Here is a 21901-nt window from a genome sequence, read left to right as displayed (position 1 = left end):
ATCCAATGGTGGGAACTTTGCGGTCAGCGGTTGAGGTTACTCGCAGTCAACCGCTGACCGCAAAGTTCCCACCATTGGATACAATGGAGCACCTATGCGCTACATTGTATCTCTGCCGTGCGCTGCCTGACTGTCAGCTCACGAGCGCACAGCCAATCAGGAGTGTGCCACGACGTGGCGCTCCTTGATTGGCTGAAGGGACCCTCTTTGACAGGAGTCACGGGGGTCCCGGCAATCGGGGAAAGGGGTCCCATGTGTAAACATGGGACCCCTTTCAGTGCGTGGTTCGGGTTTTTCGGTTTGTTTTTTTGCCAAGTACGTGGATTACAAGTAGAAGATGACAGAAGCTACCCTGGATTGTGTGAGTATAATTTTATTCACAGGTACCCCGTGGATTCTACATGGAGTAGTGGACCGAGCCTCGTGTGAACATAGGTAAGTATGTGTGTATGTAGGTGTGCATGTATGTAATAAAGTTTTACTATCACGGTGTGTGTGTTCTGTTTTTCGTTGGGTATTTTTTTTTGTAGTAGTACTACAGGTACCAGCGGGCCCGTTTTTCCACCGCATGCTGGTACTTGTGGTTCTCCAAGTACCATCTTGCGGGGGAGGCTTGCTGGGACTTGTAGTACTGCTACAAAAAAAAAATATTCTTATTTTTACACTTGGCTATCAGCCCCCCATCCGCCGCCCTTGGATGGGGGGGGACAGCCTCGGGCTTCACCCCTGGCCCTAGGGTGGCTGGAGGGCGGGGACCCCTTGATTTAAAGGGTCCCCACTCCTCTAGGGTACCCCGGCCAGGGGTGACTAGTTAGTGATTTAATGCCAGGGCCGCAGGGACCTATATAAAAGTGTCCCCCGGCTGTGGCATTATCTCTCTGACTAGTGGAGCCCGGTGCTGGTGTTAAAAATACGGGGGACCCCAACGCTTTTTGTCCCCCGTATTTTTGGCACCAGGACCGGACGCAGAGCCCGGTGCTGGTTGTTTAAATATGGGGGAACCCCTGTCAATTTTTCCCCATATTCTTTCACCCCACGCATTTTTTTTTCCAGATTTTTAACCCTTTCACACCCCTTCCCACTGATAAACATGCACGGATCTCACTGATCCGTGCATGCCTATCAGAACACGGTAAAAAAAAGCAGGTCTATTTTAAAACTGCTTTTTTTACGATTTGTATTTTCTCCCGGCAGTGTTTGGCTATTGCCGGCAGTGTTTGTGAATTACAATTTTTAGTATAAAATAACAGGCGCATTTGACCGATGGTATATTCATTCGTATTTTTTTTCTTTGACTTCCAAAAAAATACGAATGCCCTCATCACTGCCGAGATTTTGGTTTAGTAAATTCCCGAGATGACACTTTGAAGAAAAAACACCAAATCGGTCAAAATCGGGAGCTTAGTAAATATACCCCTCAGTGCGTCACATCCAGACAATATGGAGAATATTATCAATGTTCAACAATATAGATATCTGGAAAATTACCCTCATATCATATATTAGTTTACATATATATACAAAATAAGAAATAAGAGGAGGAGGAAGAAACAGGAGAACAAACCTCAAAATACACATTGGACATCCGTTTGGTCATACATTATATATCCATTAAATACAAATTATGTCCCAATTTCTGACAAGGATATCATAAACTAAATTATTTAATGATGATAATAGCCTCTTTTGATAAGCACCTATAGTGAGGATCAGTTATATACAAAAAGTGATAGATCAGTAAATCAGGTGTACATATCAATTTGGCTTCACCAGAAAATACTAATGTATAGAACAAAAGTGCTGTGCTATTTCTTATTTTGTATATCTATGTAAACTAATATATGATATGATGGTAATTTTCCAGATGTATATTTTGAGGTTTGTCCTCCTGTTTGTTTCTTCCTCCTCCTCTTATTTCTTCTTTTGTATATATATGTAAACTAATATATGATATGATGGTAATTTTCCAGATATCTATGTTATTGAACATTGATAATATTCTCCATATTGTCTGGATGTGACACACTGAGAATTAAAACCAGTGATGATCGCTCCCGTTGTGAAAATTGGGTATGTATGTCGGTAATCGACATTTGTAAGATCTCAAATTATTGGGTTTAAAATTTACATATTTCTTCTAAAACCACCTAGATATTAACCCCTGATGAAGTTCTAAGGACGAAACGCGTTGGGTTCCAATCACATTGCTCATCAGGACATACATCTGAACAATTCTGTTGAATATTGGATGTTCTATCTGTATAACAGACACCATCAGAGAAAAACTTGTCAGATTATTTTAAAATAATATTTTAACGTGCAGTTGATGTATGTGATCCTGAAAATGATCTTTTATGTATTTGCGTTTTAGACGTATATAACAATGTTAAGAAATTCATTGTTCCTTTTATGATAATAAAATAATTTTTATATTCATTTGCGATAACTGATTACGGTGGTATAGCTCCCTTGAGAACGTTCTACACTTTATATATATATTATATAAACACTTGGCAGTAGTAGTTATTTTCTGCAGAGAACCTTGCACATTCCATTTGGGGATCCTTTAAAAACATGTGTAGCGGAGGTAATATCTGCAGTAGTTTGAGCGGAGCATTATTGTACGTTTGGAAATAATGCATAAGTTCAGGCAGCTGTACCTGGCCTTTATCTGTGTATGAGAGCGCTTCTTCCACCAGTACGGAGACATCATTTGACAACAAATTCTCTGGAGTGAGGTGAGTGGCATTCAGACGCTTACATAGCAGCTTTGCCTGCGGGGAAGAGAAGAAGAGGAGTCCAACTTTTTGCAAAAGAAAATTGGTTTCAAAGGCCTTTTTTTCTTCATGCCATGTGAACCTCTGCCGCCTTCCAGCTAGTGCATTAAATAAATGATCTATAAACAAATGCATGTTTAAACACAGCGATATTCCTCTGTTGTGTATGGAGGCAGGACATGGAAGGGTCAGAGGCACACAACCAAGGATGGCAAAACAAGTAATTAGAAAAATATATACAGTATCCTGTTGTATAAACTACGTGAGCCATTTAAAATGCACCAGGCACCCACACACCGCTGAGGCAGCCATTTTGTGGACTGACCCAATGCTCTGGAGAACCCAATGATGTTCTGTTTTATTTTGTTAGAAAAGAAGAAATCATGGCAGAATATATTCCTGTTTACCACACAATACAGAAAACACCTAAGATTCACACAGTGTCTCATGCCACAAGTTCCAAGTGAATTGACAAGCTGCATTCTCATGAAAACTGATTCAGTTTCACAATGGCTGCCTCCACACAAGGGACGGGATGTAACGTTTTTTTAAAGGGGCAATCACTTACAAGGCATGGTTTTGCCTTGCAAGTGATTGCCCCTTTAAAAAAGCGTCCAAGTTTGTCCGGCATCCCGACGTCCGCAGAACTCGGGCAGCATTACATGCCGCCCAAAGACTGTAGTCACGGCTGGAATGGTAGCGTCTAGTTTCCCTTTGTGGAAAGGACATTTCTCATAATTCACTGGGTCCACCTCAGAAACTATTTGGATTAGTAACCTGTGGTGAGTGAGGCAAAACACAGAGCCCAAAGCATGGCGAGCGAAGCAAGCACGCAAAGGTACAATGCTGCATACATAAAACTAAATACTCTGATTCTAAAACAAACGGAGAATGGATAAAACAATAAAGGTGCTGTAAGTGTGGAGGTTCTCTTCTGCCCTCTCATGCTGTCACATCCTTGTCCTGTTCACAAAGGGAAAATAGACGCAACCGGGCTGGAACAGGGCTCTTGTGCCGACCCTGCCCCTAAACACGTGATGTCATGACATCACATAACGCATAGGGGATGGACCACTGGCTCTAGGGAGCAGAGGACTGCCGAAGTATCCTAAGATACTACAGACAGCACAGCAGTAGTGCTACTGACTTCAGGGTACCGTTCCAGATGTGTATGAATAAAAGTCTATGATTGTACACTGCTGTGTAATATGTTAAATCTATAAAAGTAAAAGTTAATACTATAATATAGATACTAGGGGGTAACTTTACCAAGGTGGGAGTTTTTTTAGAACTGGCGATGTTGCCCATAGCAACCAATCAGATTCTATCTATTATCTCCTAGAAGCGGCTAGATAAAAGGAGATTTATGGTAGATTTACCATTGTTAAATCTCTTTCTGTGAGGTACACTGGATTCCACAGGGAATAAAATCGGGGGTGTAGAGTTGTATCTTGATCAGAGGCACCAACAGGCTAAAGCTTTGACTGTTCCCAGGATGCATTGCACCGCCTTCTCTATAGCCCTGCCTCCAGGCACTGTAGCTCAGTTTTGCTAACCAGTCCAATGCAGTAGCAGGTTAAAGAGACGATAGTAGTTAGCCACACAGAACCACATTCTCACGATAGGAGAAAGTACCAGTGGCTAATGCCGTACAAACCCAAAGAAGCTAAGTGCGTCAGGGTGGGCGCCCTGTGGAATCCAGTGTACCTCGCAGAAAGAGACTTAACAATGGTAAGTCTACCATAAATCTCCTTTTCTGCAGCGGGGTACACTGGTATTCCACAGGGAATAACATCGGGGATGTCCTAAAGCAGTTCCTCATGGGAGGGGACGCACTGTAGCGGGCACAAGAACCCATGGTCCAAAGGAAGCATCCTAGGAGGCGGAAGTATTAAAGGCATAGAACCTGATGAACGTGTTCACGGAGGACCACACAGCCGCCTGCACAATTGTTCTGCCGACGCGCCACGGCGGGCCGCCCAAGAAGGTCCAACCGACCGAGTAGAATGGGCCTTGATAGCAGCAGAAGCTGGGAGCCCAGCCTGCGCATAAGCTTGTGCACCATTCTAATCCATCAGATTTGCTTATTTGCAGGCCAGCCACGTTTGTGAAAACCAAAAAGTACAAAAAGGGAATCTGACCTCCTGATAGAGGCAGTCCTTTCCACATAACTACGAAGAGCCCGAACCACGTCCAAAGATCTTTCTTTGGAGGACAAACCAGAAGAGATGAAGGCCGGAACCACAATCTCCTGGTTAAGGTGAAAAGTAGATACCACCTTAGGTAAATAACCAGGGCGAGTTCGAAGAACTGCCCGGTCACGGTGAAAAATCAGAAAGGTGGGCGACAGGACAAAGCGCCTAAGTCCGACACCCTCCTAGCAGAGGCAATAGCCAACAGAAACACGACCTTAAGCGTAAGGCATTTAAGGTCCACAGACTCAAGAGGTTCAAATGGAGACTCTTGCAGGGCATTTAAGACTACAGGCAGATCCCATGGAGCCACAGGAGGGACATAGGGAGGCTGAATCCGTAGAACACCCTGAGTGAAAGTGTGAACGTCAGGAAGAGACGCAATTTTTCTCTGAAACCACACCGACAAGGCAGATATATGAACCTTCAGGGAGGTCAGACGAAGGCCCAAGTCTAGGCCTTGTTGTAGAAATGCCAAAAGTCTGGAAGTTTTAAAAGTATATGCCTCATAATTCTTAGCAGCACACCATGTGAAATAAGAATTCCAGACCCTGTAATAAATCCGAGCCCAAACTAGTTTACGGGCTTTCAACATAGTTTGAATGACCGCCTCAGTGAATCCTTTTGCTCTCAGGAGTGATGCTTCAAGAGCCACGCCGTCAAAGCCAGTCTGGCCAAGTCCGGGTAGACACAAGGGCCCTGAACGAGGAGGTCTGGGCGTTGAGGAAGTAGAAGAGGACGCTCTATCGAGAAACCCTGCAGGTCTGAGAACCAATGCCGTCTGGGCCACGCTGGAGCGACTAGAAGTAGTATTCCTCCTTCTTGCTTGAAATTCCGTATTACCCGAGGGCAGTAGTGACACTGGAGGGAACACGCATGGCAGCCGAAAATTCCATGGAATTGCCAGTGCGTCCACGAACGCTGCTTGAGGATACCTTGTCCTTGCTCCGAAGACCGGAACCTTGTGATTGTGTCGAGATGCTATCAGGTCTACATCTGGTAGCCTCCACTTGTCCACTAGGAGTTGAAAGATTTCAGGATGAAGACTCCACTCTCCAGTGTGCACGTCCTGACGACTGAGGAAATCCACTTCCCAGTTGAGGACTCCCGGAATGAACACTGCTGATATGGCTGGCAGATGGCGTTTTGACCATTTAAGGATTTTTGACACTTCCACCATTGCCATGCGGCTTCGAGTGCTGCCTTGATGGTTTATGTACGCCACCATGGTGGTGTTGTCTGATTGTACTTGAACATGCCTGTTCTGTACCAGAGGCAGGGCCAGTGTCAATGCATTGAACACTGTTCGCAATTCCAGAATGTTTATCTGGAGGAGAGCTTCCTCCCTGGTCCACAGACCCTGGAGAGAGTGTTGCTCCAACACCGCACCCCAACCCCGCAGACTGGCGTCCGTTGTTAGGAGGACCCAGTTGGAGATCCAGAAGGGACGGTCCCTGCTCAACTGTTGGTCCTGTAGCCACCAGCTCAGTGACAGACGAACCTCCGGAGTCAAGGAGATCAGTTGAGACCTGATCCGATGAGGCAGGCCGTCCCATTTGGAAAGGATTAACCTCTGCAGATGGCGGGAGTGAAATTGAGCGTAGTCTACCATGTCGAAAGCCGACACCATGAGGCCTAGTACTTGCATCACCAAGTGTATCGAAACTCTCTGGCGAGAGAGGAAGCATCTGATCTTGTCCTGAAGTTTCAGGACCTTATCCGGAGACAGAAACAGTCTTTGGCTGTGTGTATCCAGCAGCGCCCCAAGGTGCACCATGCTCCAAGCAGGGACCAGCAAGGTCTTCTTCCAATTTGATGAGCCACCCGTGGGCTTGAAGGAATTGGACAGACATCTCCAGTTGACTGAGGAGGACATCTTGGGAGTTCGCCAGAATCAGCAAGTCATCCAGATACGACAGGATCCCGATTCCCTGACAATGGAGGAAAGCTGTCATCACGGCAATGACCTTGGTGAAATTTCGAGGTACCGTGGGCAGTCCAAATGGAAGAGCCTGGAATTGAAAATGAAGGTTGCCAATAGCAAACCGCAGATATTGCTGATGCGAAATGGCAATAGGTATGTGCAGGTAAGCATCCTGTATGTCCAGGGATACCCATATAGTCTTCGGGTTCCATGGCCAGCACAGTAGAGCGCAGGGTTTCCATACAGAATTTGGACACTCTTGCAAACTTGTTCAATGATTAGAGGTTGAAGATAGGCCGGAAAGACCCATTTGGATTCGGAACTAGAAACAGGATCGAACAGTACCCCCTGCCTCTCTGGAACAGAGGTACCGGCACTACCACTCCTGTTTCCAGGAGGGATTGTACAACAAAGTGTAGAGCTTGCGCTTTCAATGGATCCGAGGGGATAATTATTCAACAGAACTGGCGAGGGGGACGTCTCTTGAAAGAGATTGCATACCCGTGAGAGACAATTTCCCGCACCCAGGCGTCTGTAGTGGTCTTTAACCAGGCCTGTGCGAACTGCAGAAGTCGGCCTCCCACCCTGGGGTCCCCCAGGGGGAGGCCCGCCCCATCATACAGCAGGTTTGTCTTGTTTGGAAGCAGGCTGACGTGAGGCTCAGGATTGTTTACATTTGGGCTTAGTGGTTTTGGAAGTACGAGCCTGTCTCGGGTACGCCTGACCATTTGCTTTACTTGGAGGTCGAAAGGAACGAAAAGTTGTACTCTTAGCCTTCTGAGCAGAAGGATTAGTACTTGGGAGAAACGCAGTATTGGCCGTCGCCAAGTCAGTCACAATCTTGTTCATATCTTCCCCAAATAGTATGTCTCCCTTGAAAGGAAGCACCTCCAAGGTCTTTTTAGAGTCCAGGTCCACTTTCCAGGACCTCAACCACAGAATCCGGAGAGCCAGGATAGACGTAGCAGATGCCTTGGTCGCCACGACCCCTGCATCAGAGGCCGCCTCCTGAATATAGTGAAAGGATGTGGTAATATACGACAGATATTGTCTGGCCGTGTCAGAAAAATCCTGAGGTACCTCATCCTCAATTGCCTGAACCCATGCTTCAATTCCTTTTGCCGCCCAAGAGGCGGCCATAGTGAGTCTATGTACAGCACCGGTAAGAATGTAAATAGACTTCCCTCAACACGCTTATCTGTCGATTCCTTCAGTGAGATGACAGTGGTGACAGGCAGAGTAGATGACACCACTTGTTACTCAACTCCGCAGGAATAGGATAATGAGCTAGCATCTTTTTAGACAGGGAAAACTTCTTTCCTGGAGATGACCATGATTCCTGACGTATGTCAATTAAAAGGTCAGAATGTGGTAAAACTACTCTAGTAACCTTCTGACGCTTAAACTTATCCGGTTTCTTAAACGTAACAGGAGGCTCAATGTCATCACTAATCTGGAGAATCAGTTTGATAGCCTCCACAAGGTCAGGAACATCAACCTGGGTTGTAGATTCCTCATCAGAAGCAACTGTATCAGTGTCTGACGGATCAGTATATTCCCCATCCTCATCGGAAGAATTATCCAAAATATTAGTGGATTGTGAGGAAGAAATGGCCCGTTTAGATGACCCCTTGACCCCAGAGGGGCATTGGGTGGACTTTTGTCTAACCAAAGTCTGATTTAATTCCTGTAACTGGGTAGACAGAGTATCCGCCCATGGTGGATTGACTACAGGGACAATACGTGGCTGTAATGGCACGGGAGGCCCCACATGGGGCGTAAGACGCGTTACAAGCATACTCAGCATATTTTAAAAAGCAGCCCAAGGTGGGTCCTGATTGGCCACAGGTGCCGCAGGCGGACTGGGAGATGTATGACACCCAGTGCCTGAACCAGCAGCTAACTCCCACTCGTGAATCCGTGACGACAGCACTGCATGATGCAGGAGCATCCGCTGATGTCCCGCCCTGTGTAGCAGACACTGCATGGGATGTAGCCTTAGGGCGTAACAGTACAATATAGCCATACAAACACCAAAAAAAGCAAATAATCCCTTGTGCTTTGTGACAGTAAACACAGAGCACAAACAGAGGATTTAAGCAGTGTGGGGTGACTGAAAAACACAGTAAGAAATACAAACAGTATACCCTGTGTAGCACTTTATATTATATGAGACCCTGACGCACCTAGTTTCCCAGGGTATAGAGTATAGTGTTAGCAAAACGTGTGATACACAAGAATGGAATCCACACAGCAGCTATAGGCACACTCAGTCAGAGCCGGCGCTAGCCGCTTAGCAAAGGGATGCAGTGCAGGGAGGTGCCAAACTGAAGAGGCGCTCAGCCTCTCCCTGTTCTGCATCCCTGCTGCTGCCAGCTGCCGCTGCGCCTGTCACACTGGATGACAAGTAGCGGCGCTGGCAGCCAGCAGCGCGGCTCACTCACCTTCTCCTCCCCAGATAGCCTGCACGGTGCACGCAGTGTGTATGTGGCCTCAGCCTACACACAGCGCCGCTGCCACTGACATCCGGAGTTGCCTCACGTGTTGGGGGCGTGGCCTAATCGCGGGACCCGTGGCCACGCCCCTTTGTGGAATTTTTTTTTTTTTTTTAGTATTTTGCTGTACAGAGCAGGGTAAGTGTAGTCCCTGATCCCTGACTCCCTGAGCCCCTCAGCCATGGTCAATTCGAGGGGGGAGTGTGATCACTGTGATCACAATCCCCCCACCCACCCATATAGGAACAATAACATTAGCAGCAGCCACTCTGCCCCACTGCAGCACAGCACACTGTGCAGCATGTGCTGTGCTGCCAACATGAGAGCTGCTGCTGCCCAGTGAGGTGGGAGGGGATTAGGAGTGCAGGGGACCAGGGCCAAGTAATTAGTACCCGCTCCCTCCCCCTCTCTGGGTCACTGACAACATCCTACAGAGCCACTGGAGTAATGGAGCCTGTGAGAAACCAGGAGAAGAAGGGAGAGGAGGAGCAGCGCCCGAGCCGGGACCTCCTGCAGGTACCGGGGCCGCACTGTGGAGGGAATGAAGGCTGTACCTGGCATAGGGGACCATTCAGAGATGAACGCAGATTGCTGCATACGCAGCCGTATCTGCGTTCACCTCTGCACATGCTCAAGGCCGCCCAGCCGGACACTACTGTGCGGTGTAATGTGACTGACGGACACTACTGTGCGGTGTAATGTGACTGACGGACACTACTGTGCGGTGTAATGTGACTGACGGACACTACTGTGCGGTGTAATGTGACTGACGGACACTACTGTGCGGTGTAATGTGACTGACGGACACTACTGTGCAGTGTAATGTGACTGACGACACTACTGTGCGGTGTAATGTGACTGACGGACACTACTGTGCGGTGTAATGTGAGTAACGGACACTACTGTGCGGTGTAATGTGACTGACGGACACTACTGTGCGGTGTAATGTGACTGACGGACACTACTGTGCGGTGTAATGTGACTGACGGACACTACTGTGGTGTGTAATGTGACTGACGGACACTACTGTGCGGTGTAATGTGACTGACGGACACTACTGTGCAGTGTAATGTGACTGACGACACTACTGTGCGGTGTAATGTGACTGACGGACACTACTGTGCGGTGTAATGTGAGTAACGGACACTACTGTGTGGTGTAATGTGACTGACGGACACTACTGTGCAGTGTAATGTGACTGACGGACACTACTGTGCAGTGTAATGTGACTGACGACATTACTGTGCGGTGTAATGTGACTGACGGACACTACTGTGCGGTGTAATGTTACTGACGGACACTACTGTGCGGTGTAATGTGACTGACGGACACTACTGTGCAGTGTAATGTGACTGACGACACTACTGTGCTGTGTAATGTGAGTAATGGACACTACTGTGCGGTGTAATGTGACTGACGACACTACTGTGCGGTGTAATGTGACTAGCGAACACTACTGTGCAGTGTGATGTGAATTGATACTATTCTGTAGCCCCTATATTTTTGGCTCTTCCCCCTGCTGGGGGAAGTGGCATGTGTAAAAGGGTGCTCTACCTGGCTCAGTGTGTAAAAGGGTGCTCTATCTGGAATAATGTGTGACTGGCTCTACCTGGTGCAATATGTAAAAGGGGGCTGTATCTGGGGTAATGAATATAAGGGGCACTACGCTGGCGTAATGTATATAAGTGGTACTATTGTGTGGTGTAATTTTGAATAATAGAGACTACTGTGCATCATAATTATTTTACGTTCCTATATTATAGGTAATTTTTTTTTATGACCGTATATTTATGGATCTTGAGGGGGGTGGGGAGGGCACCAAAATGTCTAGTTACTGCTCTGAGGATGAGATCAGTCACATATGTATTTGTAGAAAAATTGATAGGTTGTAGGAGGGCGCCGAACACCCTAGCACCGGCCCTGCACTCAGTCACAGGTACAATGCAAGAATTATTACATATAAACAATAAAACTGCACTGGTCTACTAAATTACATGTAAGTATGTATGTATACAGATATAACAATGCACAGTAAACACTGAATGTATATCACAGAATATTTGTACTAAATATTCAGATAGCAGTACACTTGTTCTTAACTAACACTGTCTAAAATGACATGTAGAATACTTAAGTGTCTGTAAATATACAGCGCTGATGATACAGGCAGATTTACAGAGGAGACAGTGACCAGCAGTCCCGGAGATCAGTCCAGCTATGTAATGGCACCAAAATCTCAGTCAGGGAGTGAGGGAGAGAGAACTGCAGCTCCAGGGTGGCAACACCAGCAGTAGATGGCGCCCGGAGCTGGACTTCACCACCGGGTACTGTGGAGCCTTTTATAAACGGATTTAAGTAAATCCGATCTGTGCTCCTTGCCCTGGTGGATATAGTGGGGTCCCTGTGCGATACAGTGTCCATGCCAGCGGCGTGGTCCGTCTCCTGGGACCGCGACCGGATCGCGATTTACTGGCGGGTCCCACCTGGGGGACCCTCTTACCTGCAGCCACGTGATCCTGGAGAGTGACAGCGGTGGTGTGCCTGAAAACCGGTGTGTCTCCGCTGCAAGTACCCGGGAACCAGGCCACGGGAGTATGCAGCACCGCTGTGAGAGGTGATGGAGCCGCAGCACAGCATGTCATAAAGACATAGAAAGTGCTGGGGCCCTTGAAGTCTTCTAAAAAGCTCTTTTCAGGGCTGCCTAGCGTAGTCCCAACTGTTAGTGACCTGCACTGCAGGCACCAACTTACAAACTGAGCTCCAGTGCCTGGAGGCGGGGCTATAGAGGAGGCGGTGCAGTGCATCCTGGGAACAGTCAAAGCTATAGGGGTATATTCAATTGGTGTCAATCCCTCGTTTTGTCGGAAAACTGGGCTTTTTTTACAAAAAAAACCTGTCGAATTGCATACGCCACTTTTCGACAAAAAACCTGTTGGATCCGTTTCGACTTTTGAATTTTCGACAGTCGAGTGTCTGTAATGTTAAAAACCCGGCTTTTCAAAAAAAGTATATTCAATTGAAGATTGTCGAATCGGTATCAGTGGTTTTTGACGTGAATTTCAACAATTTCATTGCGACAAGTTTTTCTGTCGTGTGCTGACAAGAAATTTTAAATACTTAATTTTTTTTTAAGGTTTTTGATTTCTACTAGCATATCTATTTATATTTTAAGTTATTATATAATTGTTTTTTTGTATTTATGAGCCACATTATAAGATTTTGATTTTTCCCCAAATATTTTTTTCTTTACTGGGCTGAGGGAAGGAATGTACCCATGATTCAACATTTTTACCCAGGTTACACTTCACCAAAGCAACTCCTATGCTTGAGACACAGTCAGCTGTCTTGTGGAATCGTTTTTTTAGGGCAATCTGCGTTTTTTTTACACTGACTACAATAATGGAGCCTTTTTCTGACCAGATTGTGATGATCATGAAGTCGAATCCCGGCCGCCCACAATCCGAGCATGGGTCACTTTTCCGACCGGAGGCATGTCGAATCCATTTCCAATTGAATATGTCGAATTCAGTGCCCGGGAAGGAGGGTATCGACAGTCGAATGCTGTCGAATCAGAAAACTGTCGAATCCAACTGAATATACCCCTTAGCCCATACCTCCCAACATGACCCTCTCCAGGAGGGACAGAACTCTCTGTTTCTGGACTTTTCTGTTAATTTATGATTGCCATCACCTGTTTTGAACAGGTTAATGGATAAGAAAGGTGTTCAGTACAGGTGATGGCAATTGTAAATTAAGAGGGAAGTCCAGGAGCAGAGCATTGTGTCCCTCCTGGAGAGGGTCATGTTGGGAGGTATGCCTTAGCCTGCTGGTGCCTCGGATCAAGATCCAACTCTACACCCCCGATATTATTCCCTGTGGAATATCAGTGTACCCCGCTGCAGAAATGTTAAGTAGAATCTGATTGGTTGCTAAGAGCAACATCACCAGTTCTAAAAAAACTCCTATCTTAGTAAATTTATCCCCATGTTTTAATATTAAAATGTACTTCTCTACTGACACATAAATCATTAGGAGTTTAGGTAACCTGTTCAATGGACTCAGAGCACACAAACCTAGTTCTTGAACCCTACCTTTCAGGTCGCCATAAATGGAGTCTATACTGAATAGCAGACCTCCAGGATGATGCATGTATTACACGGTACCTACCAAAGGAGATGTTTACTGCATAGTAGCCACCTACAGTAAGTGGGGTCTGTATTGCGCAGTAACCATCAGCAATGTCAGAATGGAGTCTACCTTGTGTAATGGTCATGAGAATGGCCACAGTATAGTCAGTATATGGTCATTATTATATTTTCTGTACTGTATATAGGTCACTAGGATTATCTACCTTTGTATATCAGGACTGTGCTATAATTGATCATAGCTGTTTACTTTTTAATTTTAATTAACTTTTATTTTTTATTCATTGGCTGGAAAAAAAAGTACATCCATATCCCACACATCATGTGCAGATCTTACCCTCCCATCCCGTTAGTTGCGAGGCATACGTACCATAGTGTGCTTTCCTGATGCAGGTGGGCCCAAAACAAAAATCTTTGGAACTGTGGAGCACAAAAAAAGTAATTATAATCAAATTCACCCATTAACATTCCTATAGTGACAACGTTCAGAAGCAGTTACAGAGGTGTGTTAGCTGGGCTGGAACAGCTTTATATTATTTCACTGTAGCCAAGCACTGAATTCATCATTACATAAATATGCTGACACTGGTGAAGAATAAGCAGCTCTAGTATTCTAGGAGTATGACCAATGCATAACTGAAATTCGGCGAAAATTGGAGACTATTATTCTAATTGCTGCCAGAAACTCCACTGATGGTGTTGGTAAGTTTTCAAGAGCAAGTATCACCTGACACAACCATTTTATTAGTATTATTTATTGCCAGTTATTAATGTAGCGCACACATATTTGTCAGTGCTTTACGGAGAATATTTGCCCATTCACATATGCAGCAAGGTCTGCGTCCATCTCACAGGCTGGGGGCCGCCCAGCATAGGGCAAGAACAGCTAGCATGTGTGGCGCTGCCTTACGATGCGTCCACAATTACATTGCGGATGCACTGAATTAAGGATGACCCCTGGATTGGCTGCGCTGTCAAGCGGTCCACCGACATTGTTTTATTCGGAACGGCTGCATGTGACATCACGCAGCTGCTCAAAAAGGCTCTCAGCCTGCCCCTGCTCGGCCTGCCAAGCCCGCAAAATGCTGTGTTGCCAACCCCCGAACGCATGCCGCTGTCAATCTTCTTGCGGCCGCATCCTTCCTGGCCCTACCACCCCCACACAGGTACAAAAGCATCGCACAGCGGTGATGCTTTTGTACCGGACAAGTAGCTCCCTATCAGCGCACCTCCTGTGCGCTGGCAGGGAGCTACTGGCCGCGTCTCGGGTCGCAGCGGCTGCATGTGACGTCACACAGCTGCCGCGACCTGTCCACCCAACGGTCCGGACACGCCTCCGCTGTCTGGACCGCGCCCCGCCAACGGCATCCTAACGCCGTTGGCGCGCCCCCACCCAACCCCGCGATCACCTCTGCCTGTCAATCAGGCAGAGGCTATCTCAGCCCAGAGATGCTGATAGCATCTCACTGGGCTCCCGGGTAGCGTACGCGCTGTGCTGCCGCTGTGCATGTACACTCCACAAAGATTTAGACTGCGAACGCTGCCGCTGCAGCGATCCAGTCTGAGTTACCCTTTCAGTTGGAGGCACTGCATCAGAAGTGAGAGAATAGCAGCATCTCATGTTTATCACTATCCCGTGTACTGCTGGTATTCAGGGGTTTTAGACATATAATAAAGGTAGTCCCAAAGTAACCTCATTTTCACAATTAACTTCTGGGGTGATTCATATATGGACACAGTTTAAACCCCAAAGACGCAACAGCAATTGGAATATATGCGAATGCTGCAGGAGGCATCTTGTGTTCTTAGACCACTCCTGCATGTTTGTCTGATCTGCTGCTGCGTCCGAATACGCAGTCATCGCATCACTTGGCCATCTGCCATCTGGTTACTCAGGATGCCTTTGTATTCCAGGCGTGTGAGGTCAAGAAATCTGCATCGGAAAATCCAAACCCTGGCTTCGGCATGACTACACCCTCCCAAATGTCAATCATGCTGTGGCTTTTGGTGCACTGCGGGCAAGATGCCAGACAGAGATCGGCAAATGCGCAGTACAGATCCCAATAGGTAAATGCCAGAGTCGTGTGTAAACCATCGGGTTTACGTATAATTCTGAATCAGAGCCTTAATCCAGTGGTTAACAAACGCAGTCCTCAAGGCACCCCAACAGTCCAGGTTTTAGGAATATCCATGCTTGTGCACAGATGGTATAATCAAACTGACTGCGGTACTAATTAAGTCGCCTGTGCCTAAACATGGATATACTTAAAACCTGGACTGTTGGAGTGCCTTGAGCCCCGCGCTTGGGAACCACTGCCTTAATCCATAAATGAGACATCAGTTGAAATGGATACGACTTTCAATTTCGGAGTTTGCTGAACATTAGGTGGTCCTATGGGGCCCCAAATGATGAATGGGCACGTTACATAAAATGTGTGGAAACTAGCGTTTCTGCACGTGTCATGGCTCCTAAAAAACTAATTTACAATTTGGTTTTTAGTAACCTATTCTTTATACGTTATGGCATAACGTATAAAGAATAGGCTCCTAAAAAGCAGATTGTAAATTTCCTTGTTTCAACCTTTCAATAAAATTTGTTGGAAAAAAAATAAAACCACTGTGATGTTTTGCAATCTTCTTGCAGTGTGAACAGCTCTATAGAGCAGTAGCCACATTATTCCATGCACGGGTCAGCGCTTTCGCGTTAAACGCTCCTTCAAGCCTTTTTTTTTGGCACAAATAAATCGACAAAATAAACTTGTAAGGCTTAAAAAAAAAATCCAAAAAGGAAACACTGAAAATGTTTACTGGTGGAACCCAAAAGAGAAATGTTCTACAGAAAATAACCGCTGCCGAGTTTTTCAAACTCCCGAAATTACTTTGACCAGATTGCAACATAAATTTTTTTTTCGGCTTATAAAAACTTGATCATGTTACTCAGAAATGCTTAAAGTCGATTGGCCTGTGGATTTTTAGAACGCGCTAGTTTCTTTCCTTGATTAAACTCTCGGTTTTCTCAAAACCCAACTCCGCGCACCTTGCAATTCCAACTGTGCGTGCTGGAATAATTTATTAACATAGTCATGAAAGAGTGCTCTGTTGCCAAGATTAATCAACTTCTGCAAAGCACATCAAAGGAAATCTAGAAACCTCTCCATCCACAGATCCTTTTGAGGTTTAACGAGGAAAGTGATTTAAAATTCACAAGAAAACCCTCAAGGTATTGGATCTTTTATGCACAGACTTTTTTTTTTTGGACAAACGTTTGATAAAAAAGGAAACACTCTATTATATGCCTTGTATCATGCTTTAATATTGCCCCGGGCTACTGTAAATGTTCGGTTTGTACTAAATATGCTTTTTCTTTACTGTTTTTACTGGATGGAGTTGAACAAGCCAGTGGTCGTATATGAGGAATTCCACTCATCGCACAATGACGAAACACATTGATGGTGCTTTAAATAATACTTTGATATTATATTTCAGCAGAATTGGGTTAATATACATTTTTATATGTCAAATAAATATTCATATTGCTATCTCAAGAACTTCAGTTGAGATAAACTTGCTACGGACATGACAGCATTGGACAATCAACTGGAACAGGGGTTCTCAACTCCAGTCCTCATGTACCACCAACAGGTCATGTTTTCTGGATTTCTTAAATCATGCCCAGATGAGTTAATCTATTAGCTGGGTCAGTAATTATCCCACCAGTGTCCACAGAAAGAAGTCCTCAAAACATGATCTTTTGGGTGGATACTTGAGGGTTGCAGTTGGGAATCACAGAACTGGACTAGAAAATGTCTAAACACAATAATCACACCTATTCTTTAAAACTGTTGTTTAGAAGTGAGCTACACTGGTCACAGATGTCAATGATCTATTTATCAAGACCGGCAAATAAGACTGGTGTTCTACTGCCACTATTGTCCTTTTCCACCCAATTTACCATTAAAATATCATCGGGGGCAGCTGTGATTCTCTGCTCCCCAGTGATACTGGGCTGGCAGGCAGTACTAATAGGCCCTACACACATGCCGATATTCTGAAAGATATGAACGATCTCGTTCATAAATGAACGAGAACTCGTTCATATCTTTCAGTGTGGAGACTCCAGCGATGAACGATGCGCGGCCCCGCGCTCGTTCATCGCTGATCTCCCGTCGGCTGTGCATGCAGGCCAATATGGACGATCTTGTCCATATTTGCCTGCACTTCAATGCAGCCGGGTGACGGGGGGAGTGAAGAAACTTCACTCCCCCCGTCACTGCCCCCCCGCCGCCGGGTTGCTCGTCGGCCGTATCGGCCGTCGGGCACCTCGGCGGCGCATCGCCGAGTGTGTAGGGCCCCTTAGAGGACCCTTACTGCTTCCCCAGACAGTCTTGGTCCCCTATGCGCATGCGGCGTTTAGTATAGAAGTTCTCAATGTTTAAAGGGCCCCATACACTGGAACGATATGTCTAGAGGCTGAAGTCGGGGCGATTTACCTTGAACTCTCCCGGAAGTGTTTACATAAGATTCCAAACGATTTTGTACAATTTGACTTTTTTGAGCATGCTATACATCGCATACGATATGTCAAGCACCTACATATCGCATGGGATGTACAGCATGCATTCACAGGTACCATCAGATACATCTGATGGGCTGGATTGAGGGCTACAGGGACTGGGAGTGTCCTGGAGAATGTCAGTCAAACTTGTGTGATACATCGCATGCGATATATCGCGAGCACAAAAAACACACTTTTTTCCGTACGATTCCATTCAATTCCATTTGATCACGACATATAACGAGTGCAGTACCAACGACCTGGGGGAGTCGACCCGACGCACACAGGGCCACACATCAGATCGGATACACAGCAAAAATGCACGATTTCACCCTATATATTGGCCCGAATGACCAAATTGAGCTGAAATTGAGCAAAATCGTTCTAGTGTATGGGGCCCTTAAGTTGACAGTCATTCGGTCAACCCCATATGGCATTAGGTCGACACTCACAAAAAGTTGATGTCCTAGGTCAACACTGACAAAAGGTCGCCACATGAAAATGTCGACATAGAAAATGGTTGTCACAAAAAAGGTTGACACATTTTTATTTATTTATTTTTGTGTTGTTTTCACCGTCAGCGCACAGGGAACCCCAATAAGTGTACCACGTCTCCTTGCAAGCCATGCTTTGGGCAAGATATCTCACTCCGCTACTGTTGCACTCAGCACAGGTTACTATTCCCAATCATAGTCCACGTGGATGGTAAAGTATGGAACATGTGTAAAAAAAAAAAACCTTAAAAAGCTGTGTCAACAGGTGTCAACCATATTTGTGTCGACTATTATCATGTCAACCATTTGAACCTGTCGACCTTTTGTCAGTGTCGACCTAATGCATGTAGACCTTTTGTCAGTGCCGACTTAATAACATTTAACCCGAACATGTGTGACCCAGCTTTGCCACTGCATTGGTAGACTAGACTTAGGCTTCAAAGTTGCAGGTTTAATAAAAAAATAAAAATCTATTATTATAATTCAGAGACAAGGCTTATCATCTACCTTTACAAAATATGGGCTCATGTCATTTGGCTAGATTTACTAATACCTAGAAAGGATAAGTGGGGATGTTGCCCACAGCAATCAGATTCTAGATATAATTTATCTATAACTAAAGTTTTAAGCTGGCCAGACACGGCCTGATTCAAGGATGGACGTTTTTGCAAAGAAGCGCTGCTGTGTAGAAATATGCTAATACCCGCAGGAGGAGTCTGAAGGAGAAAGATGAAGGATCAGATAACTGCGCTACCATCGGTTGCGATGGAGGCAGCGTCGGCGATTCCAAACTTACTCAGAGTAGATTCCTCCTGCCCGATTGCGAGGCCAATAAATCTGCATTGAAAGACGTAGACACTGACCTTGGCACTCCCAGAAAACAGGACCGATGCCCCTCCATTTTCTGGAACCGCAGATAGCGCTGCTCTCGCCCGGCCCCCAAACAGCCGCAGTATGTAAATCATGCTGTGGCTTCTGGGCATTGCGACCGTTCTCACAGAAGGAGACCTGCTCCTTGTACAAATCTCTAAATATCGGCGATGTATATAAACCACCAGGTTTACGTACATCTCTGAATCAGGCCCATTGAACGATATGAAACAACTGTTCTGAACATTTATTGTTTATTGCATGGACATGAACAATACATTTCACAGCCGGGAAAAGGTTGAATCCATGTTGTGAAGGGAGATAAGCGTGCCACGACTGCTCTACTCATCCGTCCACCGTGCCGTCTGCACTTATTGTGCAGTCAATATAGGTGTGATATATGTTGTCAACATTCATCATGATGACACTGATAAAAAGTCAACATGATTAGAATGTCGTCAAAACATCCTTTGTGGTCTAGTGGTGACTTACCTGGTTCGGAGGGGGCCAGCGGCTTCAGGAGTTGACTTCCAAGTCCGGCAACGATGCCCTCATGACTTCCGGTGAAATCTCCATGGATACCAGCGGTGAGTATTCCTTATCCTAGCCCCTAACCCTAACCATCACCCTAGTGCCTAACACGTAACATGCCCTCCCGTAGCCTAACCCTCCCCCTAGTGCCTATTCCTAACCCTCCCTTCCTGCAGTCTAACCATCACCCTCCACTACTACAACCTAACCATCTCCCTAGCTCCTATCCCTAACCCTCTCCTCCCACAGCCTAACCATAACCATCCACTACTGCAGCCTAACCGTCTCCCTAGTGCCTATTCCTAACCCTCCCTTCCTGCAGTCTAATCACCACCCGCCACTACTGCAACCTAACCCTCTCCCTAGCGCCTATCCCTAACCGTCTCCTACCACAGCCTAACCATAACCATCTACTACTGCAGACTAACCGTCTCCCTAGTGCCTATTCCTAACCCTCCCCTCCTGTAGCCTAACCATCATCCTAAACTACTGCAGCTTATCCGTCTCCCTAGTGCCTATCCCTAAACCTCTCCTCCCACAACCTAACCATAACCATCCACTACTGCAACCTAACCCTCTCCTCCCACAACCTAACCATAACCATCCACTACTGCAGCCTAACCGTCTCCCTAGTGCCTATTCCTAACCCTCCCCTCCTGTAGCCTATCCTCCTAAATTACTGCAGCCTAACCGTCTCCCTAGTGCCTATCCCTAACCCTCTCCTCCCACAGCCTAACCATAACCATCCACTACTGCAGCCTAAAAGTCTCCATAGTGCCTATCCCTAACCCTCTCCTCCCACAGCCTAACCATAACCATCCACTACTGCAGCCTAAAAGTCTCCATAGTGCCTATCCCTAACCCACCCCTCCCGCAGCCTAACCATCACCCTCCACTACTGCAGCCTAACCATCTCCCTAGTGCTTATTCCTAACCCACCCCTCCTGCAGCCTAACCATCACCCTCCACTACTGCAGCCTAACCGTCTACCTAGTGCCTATCCCTAACCCTCCCCTCCTGTAGCCTAACCATAAGCATCCACTACCACAGCCTACCCCTAATCCACTCCTTAGTGCCTATCCCTTAACCCTTCCCTCCACCAGCCTAATCATAACACTCCTCTACCGCAGCCTAACCCTAAAGGCCCGGTCCCTGCAGAATGTCAACATTTCACATATCAACATTGTGATGTTTATATTGTGAACATGTCGACATTTCATCAATGTCAACAGAGGAACTGTCGACATTTTAACTACATAGATGGCTTAAGACTGCAATTGGAATTTGGAAACACATACATTAAAGGGATCAATTCCATTTCTATAATGGCCCGCAATTCAAAATATTGCTCCTCCAATAAGTGAAACATATAAAGCCACAATCAGTTACCCAGTCTTGCACAATTATTCCTACTCTGTATTTACCGTAGAAATTTACGGGAAGTTTTCCTAAAGTTTCTAAACTCAGAATTTAAAAAAGAGCGACAGGAAATTCTACTTTTGCTTTTCAACTGACTTTTCACCAAGGAAACCAAAATGGAGGTCTCCTGCGGGATTCCCCACTATAAATATGCAAGGATTTCAAGTGGCACATTAAATAAAATGGTGGTGGAGAAACAGCGCATTGTTTAGGGCTAATTAGACCTAATATTTCTTGCATGTTTATTTTTATTTATTTATTAATTTGCATCAGTTCACTAGAGAAATAGATTTTCTTGTGTGTATTGTGCTAAGGGAATTGTACTGCCTATTTATGCATTGCATACTTGGAGACATTATGTTTTATTTTCACATTAAATAAAAGGAGTATATTTGTGATTGCAGCAATATTATGCCAAATAGTCTCCAGTTGCTGGCAGTGTACAATAAGAGCTGTAATATCATTACATGGACAGGTGGCAATACCGGCGGCGGCGTCA

The 21901-nt window shown here is 45.9% G+C and overlaps 1 protein-coding gene across 4 annotated transcripts in view; it reads right to left on the bottom strand.

Moving 5' to 3' along the window:
• Window positions 1-21901, bottom strand: part of AK8 (adenylate kinase 8) — a 308774-nt gene that overhangs the window by 205387 nt on the left and 81486 nt on the right. For all 4 annotated transcript variants that reach the window (XM_063936758.1, XM_063936757.1, XM_063936760.1 and 1 more), the window contains 2 exons: window positions 13904-13953; window positions 2661-2774 (listed from right to left, as the gene is read on the bottom strand). In XM_063936758.1, coding sequence (XP_063792828.1) covers window positions 2661-2774; window positions 13904-13953 — 164 coding nt within the window. The remainder of the gene's footprint in view (window positions 1-2660; window positions 2775-13903; window positions 13954-21901) is intronic.

Source organism: Pseudophryne corroboree, chromosome 8, assembly GCF_028390025.1.
Source record: "Pseudophryne corroboree isolate aPseCor3 chromosome 8, aPseCor3.hap2, whole genome shotgun sequence".
Taxonomy (NCBI): Eukaryota; Metazoa; Chordata; class Amphibia; order Anura; family Myobatrachidae; genus Pseudophryne; species Pseudophryne corroboree.
This window is presented reverse-complemented; position numbering and strand designations above follow the sequence as displayed.